Raw genomic sequence first — 23,194 nt, 5'->3', positions numbered from 1 at the left:
AGAACACTGAAGTGGGCTGCCATTTCCTTCTCCAAGGGCTGGTTAAATTGAGGTGCTGGTAGAACTAACATACTTCAGTCATTTAGAATTCTGTGCATTTGATGAAAACTGAAAATATGTTTTACTTTTATTACACAAGTAATGCATGCCCAAGGCAGAATAACAGACCACACAACTGAGTAAATTAAAAAAATTAAAATCACTTATTTAAATACATTAAAATTTTTCCTGCTTCCATAATGTTTATATTTCAAATTAGGGATAAAATTCTAATTAATGAAAAACTGGAGGTTGTCACATTTGTTTGATGTGTGGCTGTGCTGTAATTACACAGATTCTTTGGTGGAAAAGCACAGGGGAAGCAGTGTGGGTTTGGTCCCAGCTCTTAACAGCTGTACAGCCTTGAGGAAGCTACTAAACCTCTCAGAGCCTCAGTCTCCCCTTGAAAAAGTGGGATTAAAATACCTACTTTACAGCATATTTAGGAGAATTAACGAGTTTAAAAGTGTACAGCAGACTTGTGGTTGCCAAGGGAGAGGGGTAGGGGGTAAGGATTGGGAGTTTGGGATTAACAGATGCAAACTGTTATCTATAGAATGGATAAACAGCAAGGTCCTACTGTGTAACACACAAGGAGCTATGTTCCATATCCTGTGATAAACCATCATAGAAAAGTATGAGAAAGAAGGCATATACATGTATAAATGAATCATCATGCTGTATAGCAGAAATTAACACAACATTGTAAATCAATTATACTTTGGTAATATAAATTAAAAAAAAAACACGTGTTTAGGCTTCTTCACATAAGCAGACATTTTTAAGAATATTAATCTACCTTCCCTTCAGAAGGGGTAAAACCTTTAGCTCAACTTTCTTTCATTCAGTTAATATTCCCACTGTTGTCTCCAAACAGCATTTTTGAATTTGGCCTTCATTTTCAGCGATGCAATTGACTTTTTAAGGGAATTCAACCGCACATTGTTTTGAGAAATGAAGGACCCTCATATTCTGAACAACAACCCTCCAAAGGATTAATTTAGTAAAATGGAATGTTTGATTTCTGTGTCAACTGAAAATAGTTAAGATCCATTAAAAATTAAAATATTCTACCCAGTTGGCCATTAAACATGTCAATGATCAAGCATGAAAACTACTGGTAAACAGCAGGGAACTAGGAGCCAATTCACACAGAGGTATTTTAACAAGCCCAGAATGACCAACAGAGCAAGGTGGAGGCTGGGAGTGAGAAGAGAGCCCCTGGTGGCTCAGGCCCTTCTGTGCGTTCACTGGTGGCGGTGCGAAGGAAGGAGAGGAAAGTGATTTATACCTGATAAATGTTTTCTTCCGTTTCGGGATCACGGATTGGCTCGTGTCCAGCCTCAAACACAATGTACTATGACAGCAGCCGCCAGAGAGGAAAAGTTAAGGGGAAAATGAAAGAGGAAAAAAAAAAGCATTTGGAATTCAGGATACAAATTGTAGTAAGCATTAAAGACACAGGCACAAGAGAAAACACCCTGAAGAGACATTACTGACATTCCACGTGGCCTGGCACATTCCTGCCTCTTCTAAGGAAAATTGCCATGGTCCGATGGTCAGCCTTTTAGTCAGGACTGCGTAGGCGCTGCAGACCTTTCTGGAGATATAACCCGTTCCTTCAGTGGCACTGATCTCAGTAGTGTCTGCCTGTGCGGGGACTGCTGTGTGGGGATGATGTCTCCTGGGACCCCAACTTTGCCAACTCTGGGTTTCAGCGGTCTCTCCCCTTTGCTCCCTAAGGCCCACAGTCCTAAGCCAATCCTGATGTGCTCAGAAGCCGCAAACGCCTTCATCTCATACATATCACCTTACTTTACATTCTCAGTTTTAAATACTGAAGTCAAATTTTCCATATACGCGTTTTAGACTCTAAAAGACTGGGCCATTTCAAGAAGGACTATGTTCTTCACTCTCCGAGCCCATGAGCCAGGGGCTGAGCTCATACTATAGACGAATCCACACCCCTGGTATTCTAAAGCAAAGCCTGGCATCAAAGGCACCTTTGACTTTTATTTACATCCATGTTAGATACTTCTCTTTCAAATGATTCAGATTCGATTAATTTCTTATCCATATTATTTTCTTTTCATCATAGCAGTGGCAGCTTTCGTGTGAAAGTATGCATGCTGTGAAACTACAGAATGCATGTGTGACACACATATATAGAACGCATGTGTGTCCCAGTTAGAAATGTACATTTCAGATTGTCTTTTATGTCCCATAAGTCAAATGTTTGGCTGCTCTCTCTCCTTGGGAATAAGCACAGAGTGGGAGAGGCCTCCTCTCTCATCTGCATCTGTTAAAACAGAGCATATACTTGAACCCAAGGGAAGCCATCTCTACCCACACTTAGGCTGCAACCCTGAAGAAAGTACAGAGAAAGCTACGGGCAGGCACGTCTGGGGGATCTCCTGTTCCCCCACTCACAGAAGCCCCTCTGGCATGAGCCAGGGAGTCAGGGGGGCAGCCTGGACAATCAGGGGCCAGAAAGACTTCTCCTCACAGTCCTTTCCCCAGCTCACAAACCATCCTTTGGATGTGTGTTCAAATGTTGCCAAAATGTCAGGCCCCATCTCTGGTTCTTAACTCACTGAAGCCACCTCATTATTCAGTCTCTCTAATGAACTCAGAATATTCAAGGGACTCTTGCAAACATTCAGCTCTGGGATCAAACTTATACAGATTGCTGAGAAGGCTGAAGCAGGGGCAAGAAGGGAGAAGCCTATTTCTAAATCCCATGCTACTGATGCCGGCCAAACTTCTGTTAGTTTTTATGGAAATTTGCTCCTGGAGGGCTTGGCAGACCTCATCCTCAGAAATAATCTTGGTCCTTCTCCAGGCTCTGCAGCCAGTGGAGACAAAATGCCTATACCACAGGCCCAGGCCTTTCCTGACCCTCAACCCAGACTAGTTTCCAAAATTACCTGGTATACAGGATCTTCAACGTCCTCTTCCAGAATTGTCTACAGCAGAGTGAGGGAAGGGAGGATGAAAAGCAGAGGATACAAAGCGAGAGATGTGAGACTGTATTCAGAAATTACAGGACAGTGAAGAAACCAGCTCTGGGTAGGACAGGCTGGTGGGTCATTAAGGCAGAAAATTGGCAGAAAAAAAAATGAAAACTCTTGTAGCCGCCCCACCCCGACTGTTAACAAGAAGCAAATGCAATTGACTTTCCTTAGATCTCCTCCCCTGAAATCTTCCCCAGTTTTAAGACTTCACTTTCTCTCATATGTCTAGAATCTCAGAGAATAGGGATCATTTCTAATGGCATGCTTTCGGTGCCTGTAATTTACACAGGAACCTTTCATCTTTGTTTATTTCTACTTGGCAGCAGGAGGAGAAGCCTTGACTGTCAGTTTTCATATCTGTTTATTTTAAGCCCCTGCTGTCTCCAGTACCAGGATAAATTCACAGGTATACCTGATACACAGCTTGTTCGCACTGCTTATCCTTTTGTGCCTTTTTTTCCAATTCTTCTCTTTGCTTCAATTCATAAATAAGTTGAAAGAGATCTCTCAAGTCCAGAATAACAGGTTCAGCCTGGAGTAAAAGGTGGTAAAGCACATGAATAAGAGGATGGTTACTGAGCTTCAGCGACCAATTTTTGTTTTTGCTGGCTACAACCCGCAGCCCTTCCTTTTTCTATTAAACTGAAAGCATTCTATCTTTAATTAATTCTACCTTGTTATATTGGTTTAGCAAATTGCATCTAGGCTAAAGTTCATTTCTTCAACTAATTATATTTGCAAATTCATAATAATCATAAGCATAAAAGGCACTGCTTTTATTTATTAGTAATTTCGAATACAATAAAATTAGGGTAGGCCTTATGCAAAACAGCTATTTGTTTTCTCTTATTTTCTTTTTAAATGAGGCTAGCAACACAAGGAAACTTATTTGTATAGTGTGCCTCCATCCAGCTTAATCAGAAAGGAAAATAATTAGTCATTACGAAGTACCCATTAGAAAAAGCAACACCACCACAACTGGATGGGCGTGAGCCTGTTTCTTTGCTCTGAGGCTGTTTATCTTTTCTAGATGGGAAGCTTGGTGTCAGCATCGCTGAGTCACATGTCACAATGGGCCCCCGAAGACTAATGGTGTGACTGTGTTATCCCAGAAAAGGTCCAAGGAAAAGCATCCTCCTTGGAAGGGGGCTACTCACCGCCTGGGCTGTTTTTATGGCCACAAATCTGTGATTCCCTTCCTTCCCGCAAACGTATCCGAAGGCCCGGTGATCTGTGATGTCCTTTGCGATGTAGGAAATTTCGTGAACAGCATGATGATGCTGAAGGGCCTGTGAGAGACAAAAAGAAGAGCCTATTTCAGGGGACTTTCCCTCCGAGCTGTTGATCAATAAGAGATGTGTTTCCGCTACGTGTGAACACGCCCAGAGGGCTTTGGAAAAGCTGTTTGGTCCAGATGGAAGGAAAAAAAGAGCTGTGCCTGCCCTTGAGAAATGGAGGCTTCCTTCCATGGTCTTGATGCTGTGACCAGAGAGATAAACAGGACTGTTCAGATGCTGAGTGAGCATCTGTGATGGTGGCTCTTTCTTCTGCTTGCCGAGCCCAGTCAGCCTCACTCAGCGGTATAGGCTCCTTCTACATCTTTCCTCATGCCACAGCCCAGTCTAAGTTCTGCACTGATACCTAGTACACTCACATAACCAGGGCCTTTGCTTGTCCTGCTGGACGGCGTACACTGTACCATGACCAGGGGTGCCCTCTGCATTCAGAGAACCACAGATGTGCATGGTCATGACAATTTTCCAACAGGTGGCAGTGATAAGACTGACTTGAGGATCAAACACCCTTCTTTGTTTTGTCCCAGGTCACCAGTTGGGTTAGACCCACACCTCTGAGGTTTTTCGTGTGCTGGTCCCCTTGTCTGCAAGACCTGTTCTTTTACCCACCTGCCTGAATTCTATTCCTCTTGAAAAGCCTATTTGAAATCACATCACCTTGTGAAATCCCCTGAACAAGGCTTGCCCTTTCTTTCCCTGCAGAGGAGATTCCTCCCTCTTCTGTGTTTCCCAGAACTTCAGTCTAGCGATCCTGGAACTCCCAAAGGATTCCTCACACACAGCTCCCTGGGCTCCTGCTTTCATAGATCTTCCTTCTCTGATACACTTTCCTAAATCCTGGTCTTCCCCACCTGACTCTGTCTTCATCTTCGTCATCCTAGTACCGAGTGCTGTGCCTGACCCATAGTTGTTGAACTAAATTGGGACTGCTGATCAGTAATTCAAACATCATTTGAAACTGACCTTCCTGCCCTTGTTAACTAAACTTCAACAAGCAATATCCACCATCCTGTTAAACGATGGTGATCTTTACGGTCATTTTTCTAGATTAAATGTACCTAAAATAATCCTCATTAAACAGTACTCTGTAAAGGTTTATATATGTATCTAGGCATTATATGGAGAAGGTGATGGCACCCCACTCCAGTACTCTTGCCTGGAAAATCCCATGGATGGAGGAGCCTGGAAGGTTTCAGTCCATGGGGTTGCTGAGGGTCGGACACAACTGAGCGACTTCACTTTCATTTTTCACTTTCATGCATTGGAGAAGGAAATGGCAACCCACTCCAGTGATCTTGCCTGGAGAATCCCAGGAACGGGGGAGCCTGGTGGGCTGTCGTCTGTGGGGTCGCACAGAGTCAGACATGACTGCAGCGGCTTAGCAGCAGCAGCAGACATTATATGATGTGTTTCAAGTCCTTACAAAGGACCTTTTCATTATACTGGGTGCTAAGAAGCTTGAATTCTAGCCACTATATGTGAACACAAGGCACTCACTGTATCTCTCTGGATCTCTGTTTATTCCTCTATTAAAGGAGAACTTTGAACCAGATCAATGGCTCTTAACCCAAAGTCCTGGATCTAAAGGGATCATTAAAAATAATGAAAAGAGGTCCCAGGCAATTTTCAACATTTCAAAAAGCTAAACAGAAATTTATAATTATTCCTAATAAGATGACTTCTTTTATTGTGCACACAAATAAAAATGCTGAGTTTATTTAGAATTATATCTGGTTACTGTTGTACCCCTTAGCTCACCTTGGAGCAGATCCTCTTTGGCAATCAGTGATGGATTCAAATAATCCAAATCGGAAAGTAAATGAGTATAAATGCATTTTACTGAACAAAGTCTCCTATGTTACTGAATCTGAAGGGAAGGAGAAATTTAACACGAGAAGAATTTGATTATGAAAATATTAAGAACCACTGAAGTAGACTTTCTCCCAGGTCTCCTTCCATCTTCCCAGATCCTTTAGTCATCTAGATCTCACATCACACAGCCAGCCTCTCAGGACAGTGGCGCCTGCCTCTTATGATGACCATTACTTAGTTCTGGATTGCTGGCCCTGATCTTCAAAAATGTCCATTCCCGGCCTGTTGCCATCTTTTCAGGCTTCTGACCTTAGGAATCATTTCTGCAGTAGAATTTGCTGCTGCAGCTTTACCTTCCAGAGGCCAGCCATTCGCTCACCTCTTTCTCACTCTTAAGATGCTTCCTGTGGGTTTCATGCCTGTCTAGGTTGCCCAGTGTCAACTACACATGATGCATGGAGGTTGGTATCACTGCTTGGGCACCCTAGCCCCTTAAATGGCCATAAGACAACTTTATAATTTTAGTGGATTTTGACACAAAGTTGGGGAAGAAGCAAGTGTTTATTAGTACAATGACCAGGATCCATTTGTTCCTGCTTTCTTAAGAGGGCATATTTATTTAGCAGGGAAAAACTGCTCAGAGAGCAGTAGCTTTTCCATGGTGTTAATGATGTAAAATTGATGAGATTTATATTCACGAAACAAGGCGGTATTGATTTAGAGGCTTTTGTGAGCTTGAATGGGACACAGAAGAGAAAAGTGAGAGACAAAGGCAACCTCCTTCTCTTTCTTTCCTGCAAGTATTTCTTTCTCTGCATAATACAGTGAATGTTATCCACGTATCCTATTAAATCAAAGTTTGACGACAGCACTTTATTGATTGCCAAGTGGAATATTGCTCTAAAATTAAACTGCGATTAGAAGTCTTCCTGGTGGAATTAGATTCGGAGATGATTGTGCAATGGTAAAATATCACCTACTATGCAAGACAGCAGATGGAGATGTTTTAATTTATCTGTGAATCCTCATTAAGTGTTTTAAAGTCAAAACATTTTTAATGCCTGATGATACCTAATATTTCCTCACAAAGTGTAGCTGTGTGTGCGCATGAAGGGCTTAAAAATATTGTAACATTATCTTTTCCCATAGTTAATTTTATGATGTGTTAAAAAGGATTGCTCTGAAATTGGCTCAATCATTTGGAAACGAACAGTCAGATAGGGATTATGTCTCTACTTTCTCCAACCTTAACCATGCAAACGTCATAAAGATCCTTGGAAATACAAATATATTAGAATCCTTCTAATCCCACATTATCACATTCATCTTGGCAACTCAGAGGACATTGCAAATACTTGCTCTGTGAGCCTCCAAATTGCTCCATGTCTTCAAGCAGGTTTTATCAGCACAAATCAAAGGCAGGTGGAGCCAGAGGAAATGTAAACATCATATAGTTTAACTGTGAGTTCATTCATGAAAGGATTGAGGGCCAGAAGGTGTCTGGCTGGACCAATACTTAATCCAGGCCCCACTCTCCCTACTCATAATGGAAAAGCATTGAATAAAGGAAACAAGGTCATTTAGAATCAAGGTCTCCTTTCCTTAGATTCTTGGCTCCCTAGATCAACAACAAAACCATGATCCCTGATAAGCTAGGATGAGGAAGGGAAACTGAGGAAGGAGGTCAAACTGAGGATGTTCTGGATTCCAGCAGATTACTAAGGTCAGAAAGGGTCACCAGTCAGAAGGTCTGGGGTCAAGGCCAGCTATTAGGATCTCAGAGAAAAAGGTCAAGACCACCTGGTCTGGAGGAGCACTTTCAGGGGCTTGCCACCTGCAGTATCTGCTGAGCAGCCAAGGCCAGAAAGGGGAGGTGAAGTCCTTGGTAACAGAAAAAACAAAAGACCATTTCATCCCAAGAGTGTTTCTGTGCGGAGTTTCAAGGCATCACGTGTTTTTCTGGAGATGCAGAGAATACTAGGCCAGAGGGAGAGAGTGGAAGAAAGGCAGGTTTTGGTTGACCTTCTTCCACCCTTCCTTTGGAAAAGAGTTTTTGTCTTGGAAAAACATAATCTAGGTATTAGTGACTTAGTCATGTCCAACTCTTTGCAACCTCATGGACTGTAGCCTTCCAGGCTCCTCTGTCCATGGGATTCTCCAGGCAAGAATACTGGAGTGGGTAGCCATTTTCTTTCTCCAGGGGATCTTCCCGACCCAGGTATCAAACAAGGGTCTCCTGCATTGCAGGCAGATTCTTTACCATCTGAGCCACCAGGGAAGCCCAATCTAGGTATTAAAGCACTGCCAAAAAATCAAAGCAGATAATTTGGTTTTAAAAAGAGAGTCTTCCAGAACACCCAATTTTTCTGCTACTGCTTCATTTACTCCTCCTATTCTGAACCCTCTCATTGTAGATGAAATTGTTGCTACAGAATTCCAAGGCCAATTCAGAGATCGGCCTTGCCAACCCAGTCTGACTTTCCTCCCAGGAGTAAAAATAATCTGAAGGGGTCATCATCCCCCTTTGGGTTCTGGACTTTCCCACCTCTGTGCGATTATGTAAATTGTTTTCTCTGCTGACTGCCTCTTCTTACCCTAACCATGCTTCATCAACTCTACCTAACTATAGTATACCTATGCTTCAAGGCCTAGCTCCAACATCATGCTCATCTAGGGACCTTCCTCAACTCCCCTATTCCCTGTAATAATAATTCCCAACTCTAGAATTCATTGGGTTGTACTTTTTTCCTTCTATCTGGGATGCTCCAACCTTCTTAGTTTTGTTACACATTTGTCCATGCATATAGTTATTCACACTGTATAACTGTATTACTGAGTGCCTAATACATTCTAGGTCTCATTCTAAGTGCTACATCTGCCCAAATGACTAAAACATGGTCCCTTCCTCAAGACCCTTGCAGTCTCAAAGAACAGGCAGGCAAAGAACCTAACAATCACAATATAATAAGGCAAACTTGATATTAAAGGTGTTGTAAAGGAGCAGAGGAGAAATGGGCAGGAGCATCAGGGAAGATTTGACAAAGGAGTTGACCTTGGACTCAGTCTCCAAAGATAAAGGGGAAATCCTCAGAAAACCAGAGAAAGGGCATTCTAGGCAGAAAGAATGAAGCAGGCAGATGCCTCTAGGTCCTGAAAACAAAACATCTGGAGAACATCTGTGCACATGTTTTCTTTCTACTTTGGGATGTTAACTCTTCAAAAAAAAAAAAAAAGATAATGTCAGGTTCTCCTCAGCCTTATCCTAGGTCCTAATAATGTTCCTTTTGAACAAGTGCTAAGTAAGGTTTCCCTGGTGGCTCAGATGGTAAAGCGTCTGCCTACAATGCGGGAGACCCGGGTTCAATTCCTGGGTTGGGAAGATCTCCTGGAGAAGGAAATGGCAACCTACTCCAGTATTCTTGCCTGGAAAATCCCATGGATGGTGGAACCTGGTAGGCTACAGTCCATGGGGTCACAAAGAGTTGGACATGACTGAGCAACTTCATAAGTAAGGTTTCATGAATTAAAAGGAACAAAGGGACTTCCCTGGTAGCTCAGTGGATAAGAATCTGCCTGCCAACACATGGGAAATGGGTTTGATTCCTGATCTGGGAAGATTCCACACGCCTGTGCCCCAGAACTACTGAGTCAGCGCTCTAGGGCCCGTGAGCTGCATCTACTGAAGCTCGGGTGCCTAGAGCCTGCATTCTGCAACACGAGAAGCCACTGCAGTGAAAGGCCTGCACACCACAACAGGGTAGTCCCCCGCTTGCTGCAATTAGAGAAAGCCTGCGCAAGAAACCAAGGACGGCCCAACACAGCCAAGAATAAATAAATAATTAATTAATTTAAAAAAAAGAGAAAGGGGGAGCCAAGCTACCCAAAGACATACAGTGCTCAAGGTAGTCACTCAATACATGCTCAGTGACTAAATCAGGTTAATTCATGATATTTCACATAGGAGTTATTCTGTAAACAGAGGGTTCCTTCTCTGATTACCATTTTTTTTCTTAGCGTTTCCATGAGCCATTTACCAATGTTTAAATGAAGTATCAAATTGTTTGCAGGGTTATTGTCTGACAGAATAAATTACAGAGAAGACTTAATTTGTAGTATGGTTCAATACAGCCAATTAAATACAGTATGGATTAGAAAGTCATCTGCTCAGACTTTACCATTAGCTTTTTTTAAAGAATAAATTCTAGCCTATTTAGCCTTCATATTATTATTGTGTGTGGGTATATGCGTGTATGAGAGGGTGTGGTTTCCCGAGGCTATACTATTCACAGGAAAAATACCCACCAGGATTCAAGTGAGTTAACAAAAAAGCAAAACAAAAAACCAGATATGCAGATAGACACAGAATAAAAATAGATACATGAAAAATACACTACTTCACACTACAGGCAATTACAGTAGTTAAAATCTCACTAGACAAAGAGAGGCCCAGGCTCATTATAAAGGCCTTTCTCTTTTTCAACATATTTTTGGATGCATTTGCTACATGGCAGTGCCAGCAAGGCTGGGAGGCAACCTCTGTACCAGCCCCCAGGCACCCCATCATCTGAGGCTCAATGGAACAGGTCAGAGTGAATTTTTCTCTAAGTTCCCATCCTGAAATCTTCTAGAATGTTTTACTCAAGGACAAGACCAGATTTCCAAAGATCCCAGACTCTAGCTAAAGAGGTAGCATGCTAACAGAGGAAAGAATGTTAACACTGGCGCCAGAGAGAGCATAATTCAAATCCAAGCTGTATCATTGACTGCATAGCTTTGGGAATGTCTAACTTTCTGAGCCTCTCTTTTTATATTATACAAAGAATGATACAGAACCCAACAAGTTGTTGAAAATATTAAATTGATTCAAATAAAATATACCAGATACAAGTGAGATGCCACTTTTCTCCATAAGAATGAAAAAAAAAAAAAACAAAACGTAATACTCAATGTTAACACAAGTGTGGGGAAACAGATACTTTCTTGGGCTACTGGATTTCTATAATATACGTATTAATACAATGGGACAAAGAGTGCCTCTCTCATGGTCCTGTTAGAAAGACTGATGAGTTAGTCTGGTACACGTAAAGGGCTTGGTGCAGTGCAAGGCACATATTGCAAGGGCTTTGTAAATGTTGGCCATTATGGTTATTTTTGTTACTTGTGGGAGTGTGATTTGGTGCAACTTTTCTGAAGGGCAGACTGGCTATCTCAAAGCATTAAAGACATGCATAAATTTTGACCTTATGATTCTTCTTGTAGGGATTCGGGTATCTATAAATAATGTAAGATGTGGTAAAAGACTTAGATATGAGATATTCCCTGCAGTGTTTAGAAGAGTGAAAAGTTAGAAATGTCTGAAGTGTTGAGCATTAACTGACTGGCTGAAGTAACTGCATTTTGCTATAAGATGAAATAATATGCAGCTAGCCAAAAATCATCTTGGGAATGTATGTACTTTTTGCTGTGGAAATATATTTAAAACATCCTAATGAATGAAAAATAGCATATCGCCAAATAGTATGCTCAATATAATCCTGTTTCTGAAAAGAGTATGATTCTCCATATATGTATGTGTATAAAAAGTCTGGAAGTACATCCAACAAAATCTTAATAGGAGTTTTTCCTTTGAATGGTGAATTTACTAGTGATTAAAAAAACTGGACGTTTGTTCACTTATACTATTTTTTTTGCAAAAAAGTATTCTAATTTTTACAAGTTATATAAAAATACTAAGCTTCCTGGACTTTACCACATGGTACAATTCTTTAGTTTGCCATGATGTATATATGGATATAAGGCCTCCCTGGTGGCTCAGGGTAAGGAATCCACCTGCAATGCAGGAGGCTCAGGTTTGATCTTTGGGTTGGGAAGATCCCGTGGAGTAGGTAATGGCAACCCACTCCAGTATTCTTGACTAGGAAATCCCATGGACGGAGGAGCCTGGTCCATGCAGTTGCAACAAGAGTCAAACAAGACAGAGTAACTAAACAACAATACAAAGATATGTGTATTTCCGCTCCAGAGTGGTAGCAACAATATTTTTCTCATCTTTATCCCCAAATCAGGTAAAGTATCTGATATATAGTAAGGATTTAGTACTTACATATTTTTATCATAGAAAAACATATACAACTTTAATTTACATTTTAACCATTATTAAGTGCATGGTTCTCTGACATTAAGTACATTCACACTGCTCTGCAACTCTCACCGCCATCCATTTCCCCAAGTGACCATCAGTATCATGAAACACTAACTTCTCATTCTTACAGCCAACCTGGAAACCACATTCTACTTTCTGTTGCTATGACTTCGTCAGTACCTATTTTTAAATGAATAATTTGAATGAATGAATCTGTCAGCAAAATCCTGAGACCAAGTCTGTCCCTGAACCCCACCCCCCACACACACAACCCTACTGGCTCTACTTCTGTTTCTCTAACACTTTATTTTCTCAGCTGTTAAAATAAGGAGGTCGAATTCAATAAATACTCATGTCCTTTTCTGCTCTTGACACTTCTTCTGAAACTTTATAACAAGACAACAGTTATAAAAGACAGCTTCTTCTCAGTAACTCTTTGAACATATGTTTATGAAAACAGAGCTCTGCAACCATGTGAGTAAAGTTCTTGCCTAAAAATAGGGAGATGAACTAGTTAACTCGCGGAAAGCATTCCCAACCTATGATTTAGGCTTAAATTTGTCTAACAGGCAAAGTGGAGCCAGGTGTGCTGAATCAATTAGCAATCACCACAGTGACAAGGAAGCAGATTTCTGCTCAGGAGAAATAAAAACCACCTTCCACAGGAAACCAGCTTCTGCATGAAGTACTGGTTTCCTAACACTGGGTTCAAACAAAATCCAACATCCCATGACCTAGGATGTGCCATCACATAGTCACGGTTGGTGGAAAGGTAGACTGGCTATCCTCTCACATTCAGTTCACATTCATGCCTAAAAGCCCATCGGTACTAGGATACACTGGGCCCTGGAAATATGGAGATGAAGAAGATGCAGTCTGTGCTCTCAAAAGCACAGTAAGTGTGCATGTGTAAGTCAGGGTGCTCCTCTTTTGCTTCACTCTTTGAGTACTCTGCATATTGTGTTGTCCTTCCCCATTTCAAAAAAAGCATGTCATGTGATGAAAGGATTTGGATCTCATCTATGTGGCCATGGGCAAGTCACCTTACCTCACTGAGCCTCAGTTGCTTCATCTGTACAATGGGAATGATCCCTTCCTCAAAGGAATGTGAAGAAGATCACTTAATGTGTCTAGCAGGGTGTCTGGTAGACAGTAAGGTTTTCATACTTTGGATCTTTCCCCAGACAACTGAGTTTAAGATCTAATGGCTATGTGACACAGTGTTCAGTCACCAAGCATGTTTCCCACAGGTTAGGCCTTCCTTAGAGCTCCCTGGATAATAGTCTTGGAATAACCAGAGGATGGTGAGAAAATCTGGGAAATCAGGTCATCAGGAAGGAGAGAAGAGCTGAGAGAGAGAGAGAGCATCACACTTTATGATGCCATCGAACAGGCTGGATCCTACTATCCTGGGAAATTTAACCCCGCAGTTTCTAGTTACATAATCAGTGAATTCCTTTCATTGCTTAAGACTGAGGTGAGTTTCATGTTACTTGCAATGAAAAGATTTCTGAATCAGTGATCATCATTATCCCCATCTTAGACCAAAGGAAACAGGCTTAGCAAGAAGTGACTTGCCCAGGGAGTATCAGGCTAACAGGAAATTTTAGCAAATCTCATTGTCACTCAAATCTATGCCTGGTTTATTGCTAGCAGTAATTCATGTTGGAATTTCAATTTTGAAAGTGCTTTGGTTATACTTTAGGATAAATATATATACAAATACATTGTTATTAGAAAGCAAACTTTTCAGTGAAAGAAAAATTAGATCTACACATAGACTTTAAGAAATAAGCCAATAATTGTAATTTGAATTAGGAATATCAATATGAGCTCATCATTTAAAAACTGTATTCTTAGCACTGTTTGCAGAAAGGGACTAGAAGCATGAGACCCCAGGAGCAATGAGCACACCAAATGCAGCTGCTTATTAGTTAGATATCCATTTATCTATTGATCTCTTAACCTATCTAAAGAGAAGGAGAATCAGGTAAAGCAAATATGGCAAAAGGTGAAATTTTCTGTGTGTTTGAACATTTTCATAATAATACATTGGAAAAAAAAAATCTCAACGTGCTCCTTTCTCTATCTCCCATTCCCTTTTCCTCTCTCTGAGAACAGGAGAAATCAAGGCAGTGAACACTTCAATGACTTAATTGAAAGTAGGCTGCAGACAAAAGGCCTTTGTCAAGTCCACCTCAGGCAGCCATTGGTCCAAAACACAAGGGGTCCTTGAGTGCATTCAGAAGAGCTCCGTACAGAGCCGCCAGTTCCCTTTGTTCCTTTGCGCTTTCCCAAGGCCAGCATAAATAAACATCAGCCAGTGGTGGTTCCATTTGCAACAATATTTGTAAAAGTTCAGGATGAATAAATATGGGAACAATTTATACTTTCAAAACTCTGGATGGGAAAATAGCCCGAACTTGGAAGATTCTCCAAATATTCATACAGATTCAGATTTAATTTTCACTATATATTTTAAATATATAATGGCATAGACCGTCCCTCACAGTAGTCGTCCAGAGAATGACCGCTATGTGTTGGGCATCATGCCAGGTACTCTACGTATGTAATCCTCATTTATTTCACTCAACCAACAGTTTTACATGTTATTTCCCCTCCTTTTACTGTTGAGGTAAATGAGACACAGAGAGGCTGAGGAACTCACTTCAGGTCACACAGCTGATAAGGTAGACCCTGGATTGATGCCAGGTATGGCTGGTAGCCTCTGTGCCCTTGAATACAGTATTCAATGTATTTTAACTGCCTCTACTCTCGTTCTCCTAAAATTCGTGTTTTTATTTCTGTCTCTTTCTGCATGAAGGATCCTAATAACCATTGTAGGTGTTTAGTAATGTAACCAATGATTTCAACATTTCAGCTTATGGTGTAAAATTATTGTAGCAAGTAGGCAAATGAGTGTGAATGAATAGAAATGAAACAGCATGTTTTGCCACAAGTCACTGCAGAAACGAGGTCATTATATTTAATGGAAAATTACTTTTTGTGTTGTAACCAGCCTGAAATTAACCTCTGCCTTGGTCACAAAGAAGTCTTGCATGCCAGACAGAAACTTACAAGAAAGTGATGTAACTAAAATGCAGCCAATGGAAAGAACGCTGGATTAGGAGTGAGCAGGCTGGTGTTTCCATTTATATTAACAGATTGAGGTGAATAGCAGGTGGTGGTGGTGGTGAATATGGCTTCTAAGATCCATTTTAGTTAGATACTTGGATGTTGAAGAAACACGTGCCTTTGGATAGACACAGACCAGCACCTGAAATTCAAATCTATTCTGTACTACTTATGCTACCTTGGGCAAATCACCTAGCTTCTCTGAACTTTAATATCTTCACCTGTAAGTCCATTTGTTTGGGGGGAAACTAAGTAAGATCCTTGTACCCTGCCTGGCACGCTTAATAAATGGTAGTTCAAAGATTCTATTCTGTAAATTGTCTGTCATCATTATGTGTTTAATTTAGCCTCCCCAAACTCTTTAAGTTGAAGTCCTAAATTTCAGGACTTTAGAATATGACCTTATCTGGAAATACAGTAGACCCTTAAACAACAGGGGGATTAGGGACACTATGCCCCACTCTTCCCCTACCCTGTGTGGTAGAAAGTCCATGTATAACTTTACAGTCAGCCCTCTGTATACAAAATTCTGCATCCAACCATACACTGTGTGTACTGGAATATGTATCTATTGCATAAGTCTGCATATAAGTGGACCTGTGCAGTTCAAACCCATGTTATTAAAGGGTCAACTAAAGAGTGACATGACTGAAGTGACTTCGCACAGAATAATGGTGGTGGTTGGTGGTTTAGTTGCTAAATCATGTCTGACTCTTTGCAACACTATGGACTGCAGCCCACCAGCCTCCTCTGTTCATGGGATTTCCCAAGCAAGAATACTGGAGTGGGTTGTCATTTCCTTCTCCAGGGGATCTTCCCGACCCAGGATTGAACTCTCCTGTCTTGTGTTTCCTGCTTGGCAGGCAGATTCTTTACCACTGTGCCATGTGCTAGAATAGGGTATGCCTCTAATCCAATATGACTAAGGCCCTTATAACAATTAAAAAAAAATAAAATAAATGTAGACACGGACACATGGGCTGATTGCCTTTCAAACATGAAGGCGCAGATCCTTATGTGTCTAAAAGCTAAGGAATACCCAAGACTGCCAACAAACCACCAGAAACCAGAAGACTGGCGCAGACCCTCCCTCACAGTGGTCAGAAGGACTCAACCTTGCCTAAACTTGATCACGGACTTTTAGCCTCTACAACTATGAGACGGTAAACTTCTGTTTAACCCCCTGGATTGTCATACTTTGTTATGGCAGCTCCAGGAGAGAAACACAGCAATCGCCTTAATTTTATCTCCAGATCCCTTTGTTTGATGAGTTTACCAAAAGAATACCATAGTGAAACAATAAAATCATTGGTTTCTAGCCCCATCTCTGCTCCCTCAATGAGATTCAACTTTCCCATCTGTAAAATGAGGGGCAAGATGGGCCCCTACCAGCTTTGCTCTGCTTGTCAATGCAGGACAGCAAAGCCTTTAGTTTTCCTATTTCTGCCAGACCTGGCGACTTGACTCAGAAGCTGAGTGTGGTGCAGTGCCATGCAATTTATAATGGTGTCTATCCAATTAGTTCCCATTTAGTGCTGTGCAGCGCTTCCCTGAATAAACACCACCAAACCACTGAGGTGGTGGGCTGAGCTGAGTACCAGGATCAATTGTTTCTTTTACACTAATTGGCCCCATGATTTGTTAGGCTGCTGCCTTGGAAAATGAACTGTCAGGAAAAGAAATTAGCACAAAATTGCCCCTTTCGTTGAAAAGCACCAAACACCATCCTGTAGCTGTGTCCTCCAACTCACCTCAGGGTCTCAGGGGCAAAACCGCCGTGAAGTAATACCTTCCAACCCTCGGCTCCATCATTTTCTGGTTAGAGATGAGAAAGCGGAGGCTCACAGGGGCCCAGGGGTCCCCAACCTCCGGGATCTAACGCCTGATGATCTGGGGAGGAGCTGATGTAATAATGTAAGAAATAAAATGCACAATAAGCGTAATGTGCTTGAATCATACCAAGACCACCCCCCACCCCCGGTCCATGGAAAAACTGCCTAACACGAAACTGGACCCCAGTGCCAAAAAGGCTGGGGACCGCTCCCTGGTAAGCCACTTGTACAGTCAACATCCAGTCAATGGCGAGATTCAGAGCTGGTGCTGAAAGTAGGTGTGATGGCAGCAAACCCCACGCCCATCCTGTCACATCAGAGTGCCTCCTGTAGGGCAGCAATCGCAGGTTCTGCCTAGCTCTCTACTCTCTCATCCTCACATCTCCTCCTTCTGGCCTCTGTCTCTACCGGACTCAGAGAGAGCGGCACTCAAGTGAGGGCAGCTATCAGGAGGCTTGGCTTGGTCACTCGGCACTGCTGGACCAGCTCTGACTTATTTCCACAACTCAGCTCCAGTAACGGAGCATCCCCCTTGACTCTGTGGCAGGCACTGTGCTGGGAATACAGGGCAGAATCCTGGCCCTGGGGAATCCCCTATCTCTGGGAAGATGCGGCGTTCGGTGCCTTTGTTTAATGGTTCCAAAGAAACCCACTCTCTTTCTTCCTAATACCTAGCACAGTCTGTAGTTATCCCTTCATGGGCATGATCACCTGGTTACTGTCTGTATCTTCCATTAGTCTGTGAAGACTAGGGAAGCAGTCTTCATGTCAGGCCCTGGTCATCTCTGCATCCCCAACACACTGACTGACTGACACTTAGTGAGGCCCCGTCACAGTTTTCTGAGTGAATAAGAGAATATTATGTTCATGCCATAATAAAGGAGAAGGCAATGACACCCCACTCCAGTACTCTTGCCTGGAAAATCCCGTGGACAGAGGAGCCTGGTGGGCTGCAGTCCATGGGGTCGCTAAGAGTCGGACACAACTGAGCAACTTCCCTTTCACTTTTCACTTTCATGCATTGGGGAAGGAAATGGCAACCTGCTCCAGTGTTCTTGCCTGGAGAATCCCAGGGATGGGGGAGCCTGGTGGGCTGCCGTCTCTGGGGTCGCACAGAGTCGGACACGACTGAAGCGACTTAGCAGCAGCAGCCATAATAAAGGTATGAACAGGATGGGAACAGAGCCCAGAATGGACTAGATTAGTAGGAGTTGACTAGGTAAAAATTAGTGCTCCTGGGGGTGGTAGGGATTAAGATGTTCCATCCAGACTCCTAATGTATCCCTTTCCCCCTACCCTTCCCCTTTTACAATCATAAATTTGTTTCTGAAGTCTGTGAGTCTGTTTTGTAAATAAGTTCATTTGTATCAGTTTTTTAGATTCCACATATAAATCTAAATGCTATCTGTCATTGGAGTTTGGGGTTGACATATATACATTGGTATATATAAAGTACATTACTATATATAAAGTAGATAATCAATAAGGACTTACTGTATAGCACAGGGAACTCTACTCAATACTCTAATAATCTATATGGGAAAAGAATCTGAAGGAAGAATGGATATGTATATATAACTGAATCATTTTGTTGTACTCCTGAAACTAACACAGCATTATAAACCAACTATACTCCAATATAAAATAAAAAGTTAAAAAAAAGAACGATATTCCATTCATAGGGATACCAAAGAGACCCGATGGCATCAAACATCATATTACAGATAGGGAACTACAATCAGTTTGGGATGATTAATCCATAAGGCTAGCAGAGAGTGGAGTGTGCTAAAATAGACTTGAGACCAGGGAATGCGGGCTTTTGAAGGCCAGGTTAAAAAACTTATAAAAAATGAAAATGAAGTCGCTCAGTCATGTCCGACTCTTTGCGACCCCATCAACTGTAGCCTACCAGGCTCCTCCATCTATGGGATTCTCCAGGCAAGAGTACTGGAGTGGGTTGCCATTTCCTTCTTCAGGGGATCTTCCCAACCCAGGGATCCAACCCGGGTCTCCCGCAAGGCAGGCAGATGCTTTACCCTCTGAGCGACCAGGGAAGCCCCTTAAAAAACTTGGGTGGTTGAAATTGTCAGTGGCTTTCTATTTGACTCTTCTCCTCCCGCTGTTTAGTCACAAAGTAATGTCCAACTCTTTGTGACCCCATGGGCTATAGCCTGCCAGGCTCCTCTATCCATGGGATTTCCCAGGCAAGAATACTGGGGTGAGTTGCCATTTCCTTCTCCAGAGGATTTTCCTGACCCAGGGATCGTGTCTCACGTCTCCAGCTTGAATGGCAGACTCTTTACCACTGAGCTACCTGGAAAGCCCCACTCAACTCTGTAATTTACCCTTTCAGGAGGCTGCGAAGGGAGTCCATACTCAGGCTAGAGAAGGACAGGGAACTGAGCAGCCCCTCCCTGCTGGGGGCCATCGGCATGGGAGCCAAGGGGATGCATAGCTGAAGTGTCTGAGATGGAGGCTCACAGGTGGACAGATGATTTCAAGTGAACTGGGCTGTTCTGTGGAGAGGAGGCCCTGAGGGCACTGGTCAGACTGCAGACTGGGCTTCTAAAAGCCGGATGCTCTCTGGTCTGGTGACAACATGGCAAAAACATTTGAGAGCTGAAGATAGGTCCCACCTTCATCCACCTCTAACCCCTGCTCCCTGCCCACCATCCAAGATTCACAGATGACAGGAGTTCTGTCTTACAAAAACGTGACTGGTGGTGCTGGTGGCGGCAGTGATGAGGGCCGGGTGCCGCTTTGTTTCACTGGCTGCCCTGGTAGCTTCTGAAGATAACTGGAAAGGCTCCCAATCTCACAGCACAAGGCTCTGCGTGCCAGGGTCAGATGGGTCTGGAACATTCCTTGGCTCCACTATTTTCTTTGTAACAGGCCTCCACATGCCCTTTTGGTAGATGCTGGCTCAGAAGGCCACCGGAAGGACTGCACGTGTCTGCTGTCGGGTGCTGGTGACCTTAAGTGATGGGGATCTGGGAGGGCCAGGAAGCACAGCAGGCAAAGAGACGAACAACCCAGGTTCTCACATCAGGCCTCAGCTGAAGGCGTCCTATGAGGTGACTTATATGGTGGCACAGGGCACATGAAAGGCACGTGGCTGGAGGCGGTCTTTGCCCTCCCGAGCACACAATTCTGAAGGATACAGCTGGGGCTAGACAATCACAGCCAGGTGTGGTGCCTACTGAGATGCCAAGAACTGCCAATAGGGGCAGCTAACCCTGCTGGGCAGGCTGCTTGGAAGAGGAGGCATTTGGGCTGACTCACAAAAAGATAAGGAGCTAGCAAGGCAAGAAAGGGGAGCAGCACGTGCAAAAGCCAAAGGAGATTAGTTGACTTGAAGTAATTTTAAGAGGTTCTGGGATTGAGGGGTCAAGGGGTACAGATATGAGGTTATCTGCCAGACCATTCTGTGTATTCTTTACAGAACTACCTGCTAGTGTGATCTGAAGGAGAATGAGGCTGGCAGGGCCACACTGCAGAGGCCTGTCATGTGGCTCTGAGGACTCTACCAAGATCCCGGGGATGAACCACTGAGGAGGGTGCTGGGACTTCTGACGGGTTTCTGTTACCGAGCGCTGAAGAATTGATGCTTTCGAATTATGGTGCTGGAGAAGATTCTTGAGAGTCCCTTGGACAGAAAGGAGATCAAACCAGCAGCCCAAAAGCAAATCAACCCTGAATATTCATTGAAAGGGCTGATGTTGAAGTTGAGCTCCAGTACTTTGGCCACTTGATATGAAGAGATGACTCATTGGAAAAGACCATGATGCTGGGAAAGGTTGAAGACAGGAGGAGAAGGGAGTGACAAAGGATGAGATGGCTGGGTGGCATCACCAATTCAATGGACATGAGTTTGAGCAAACTCCAGGAGATAGTGAAGGACAGGGAAGGCTGGTGTGCTGCAGTCCATGGACTTACAAAGAGTTGGACATGACTGAGCGACTGAACAAATCTGTACTCTAAGCCTCCCATCTGCTGTCCTCATGCTCAAAACACTTGCCCTTCTGTCACCTGAAGACCTGTTATCTGTGCACCTTTCTGTAACTTGTCTGGCTGTCCATTCAGGAATCTTCATGAGAATAAGAACAGCAGTGGCTCACCCAGAGCCAAGCTGGTGCAAGGATCACGGAGACCAGCAATCAAAAGCAGGATGAACTAGTGATGAAGACTCTCCTCGTCAAACTCCAGCCAGACTCCTCTGCTGGACTCCTCCTCTTGTCCAGCCCTCTGCAGGATGAGACCTCCACCTTGCCCTCTAAAGACTTGAATAAAACACTAACATCACTTCTGACAGCTCAAGGCCACATTCCTAATGGCCCTAGCACCCATCAAAGTCCCTGCCTAAGAAAATTCAAGGCTGCCAAAAGAATTTATTGATTGTTCCCCCCACACTTGGAGATAGGGCTGGTCTCCCACCCTCTGTGAGAGGCTAGAGCCTAAGCTTGGATAAGGGCCAGTTATCAAACCCAGATGAGTTTCACGTGGACTAAACCCCCATTTCCTGCTTTCTGTCATGTTTTGCTCCCTGACACTACATAGTCCCCACTCACCATCCCCGCCACCCCTCATCCCTGCATTCCCCCCTCAAACCCCAGTTACCTCTGCACAAATTGGAAAGAAGTTCAGTTCTTTTCCCTACTGGGAGGAGTTCCTAAATAAAATCTGTTTTACTATGGTCACATCCGGCTGTATTTATCTTTGACACTATACAAGTGATGACAATCTCCAACCACAGTGCAAAGCCCAAGCCCTGGGCTAAATGGGTTGTCCATGACCTCATTCACTATGGCCCAGGAATGCAAGGCAGTCTGCACAGAGCAAAGGGAGGGGATGACTCAGTGGTTAAGGTTAAGAGCCCAGGCTCTGGAGCCAGAGTTCAAGGCCTGGCCTCTCTATTCATGGGCTCTGACCCCTGGGTTAGGCACAAACCTTTTCTGTGACTCAGCTTTCTCACCCAGATCCTGGGTATAACTGTCTCCATCTCTCAGAGTTGTTATGAATCACACACACACAGCACGTTGAGCCCAGAACACAGTAAGGGCTTAGTAAATGTGCCATTGTTATTTCAAAGTCATTCAAAACATATCCTGTGAGGGAATATCTTCTCTGTTTATGCAAAATATGTGCCCTCACCTAGCACAAATTCTTATGCATAGTCAATGCTTAATAAGTGTTTGTTGAGTAAATGACTCAACATTGAAATGCTCATCCTTGCTCTGTTATTCACTCCTACATGATTTTTCAGTCTGGTCCCAGAACTGTGCAGCCCCTCCTGGCTTGTGTCTGCACAGGAGCACGTGCGGGACCCCTGAGTACATCTACACACAGCATCTAATTGCACATCTTATAATACAAGGCAGATAAGGATGGGAATGCACATCTGTGACTCCCAGCTGACTCCCAGAGCTAGTCCAGGAGTGGATGCGGCCAGAAGAAACTCTTACATCTCTGGTCTCCACTGAGCAGAAGCTTGGCTTGAGGCTGCTACATTTCATTCTTCCTTTGTGTATGAGAATGGAACGAGGGGACAAAGTGATAGGAGTTGTCAAGTTTTGAAATGAATAATAAGATGTTTTCGAATGAGGCATATAAAAGAGATGAGCTAAAAATACAGCTCCAAGAGCATCTGGGAAGGAGAAGGATTAGCGAGGTGCCTTAATTGCTGCAGAACAAAGACCCCTGCTGAAGGGAGTTTCCCCCACCAGTTGCACCTGCAGCAGGTAAGCAAAAGGGTGAAATACAGTGTTTATTCTGGATGCCATCTCCCCACTTTAGGAAATTAATTCCAGCAAAGTAGGGATCTAGAAATTTCACACCATGTAGATGCAAGGGGAACAGGGGCTCAGTGAGTGGGAAAGAGGGGACATTTTGGAGCACCTCCTACTAGCCTGATGCTCTTCTTAGAGG

The 23,194-nt window shown here is 43.3% G+C and overlaps 1 protein-coding gene across 9 annotated transcripts in view; it reads right to left on the bottom strand.

Annotated features, from left to right (window-relative positions):
• Window positions 1-23,194, bottom strand: part of DAB1 (DAB adaptor protein 1) — a 1,337,206-nt gene that overhangs the window by 71,725 nt on the left and 1,242,287 nt on the right. For 6 of the 9 annotated variants that reach the window (XM_061411800.1, XM_061411797.1, XM_061411794.1 and 3 more), the window contains 4 exons: window positions 4,211-4,342; window positions 3,466-3,585; window positions 2,967-3,005; window positions 1,331-1,396 (listed from right to left, as the gene is read on the bottom strand). In XM_061411800.1, the coding sequence (XP_061267784.1) occupies window positions 1,331-1,396; window positions 2,967-3,005; window positions 3,466-3,585; window positions 4,211-4,342 (357 nt within the window). The remainder of the gene's footprint in view (window positions 1-1,330; window positions 1,397-2,966; window positions 3,006-3,465; window positions 3,586-4,210; window positions 4,343-23,194) is intronic. The other 3 variants (XM_061411801.1, XM_061411802.1, XM_061411803.1) reach the window with 1 other exon arrangement.

Source organism: Bos javanicus, chromosome 3 (assembly GCF_032452875.1).
Source record: "Bos javanicus breed banteng chromosome 3, ARS-OSU_banteng_1.0, whole genome shotgun sequence".
NCBI lineage: Eukaryota > Metazoa > Chordata > Mammalia > Artiodactyla > Bovidae > Bos > Bos javanicus.
This window is presented reverse-complemented; position numbering and strand designations above follow the sequence as displayed.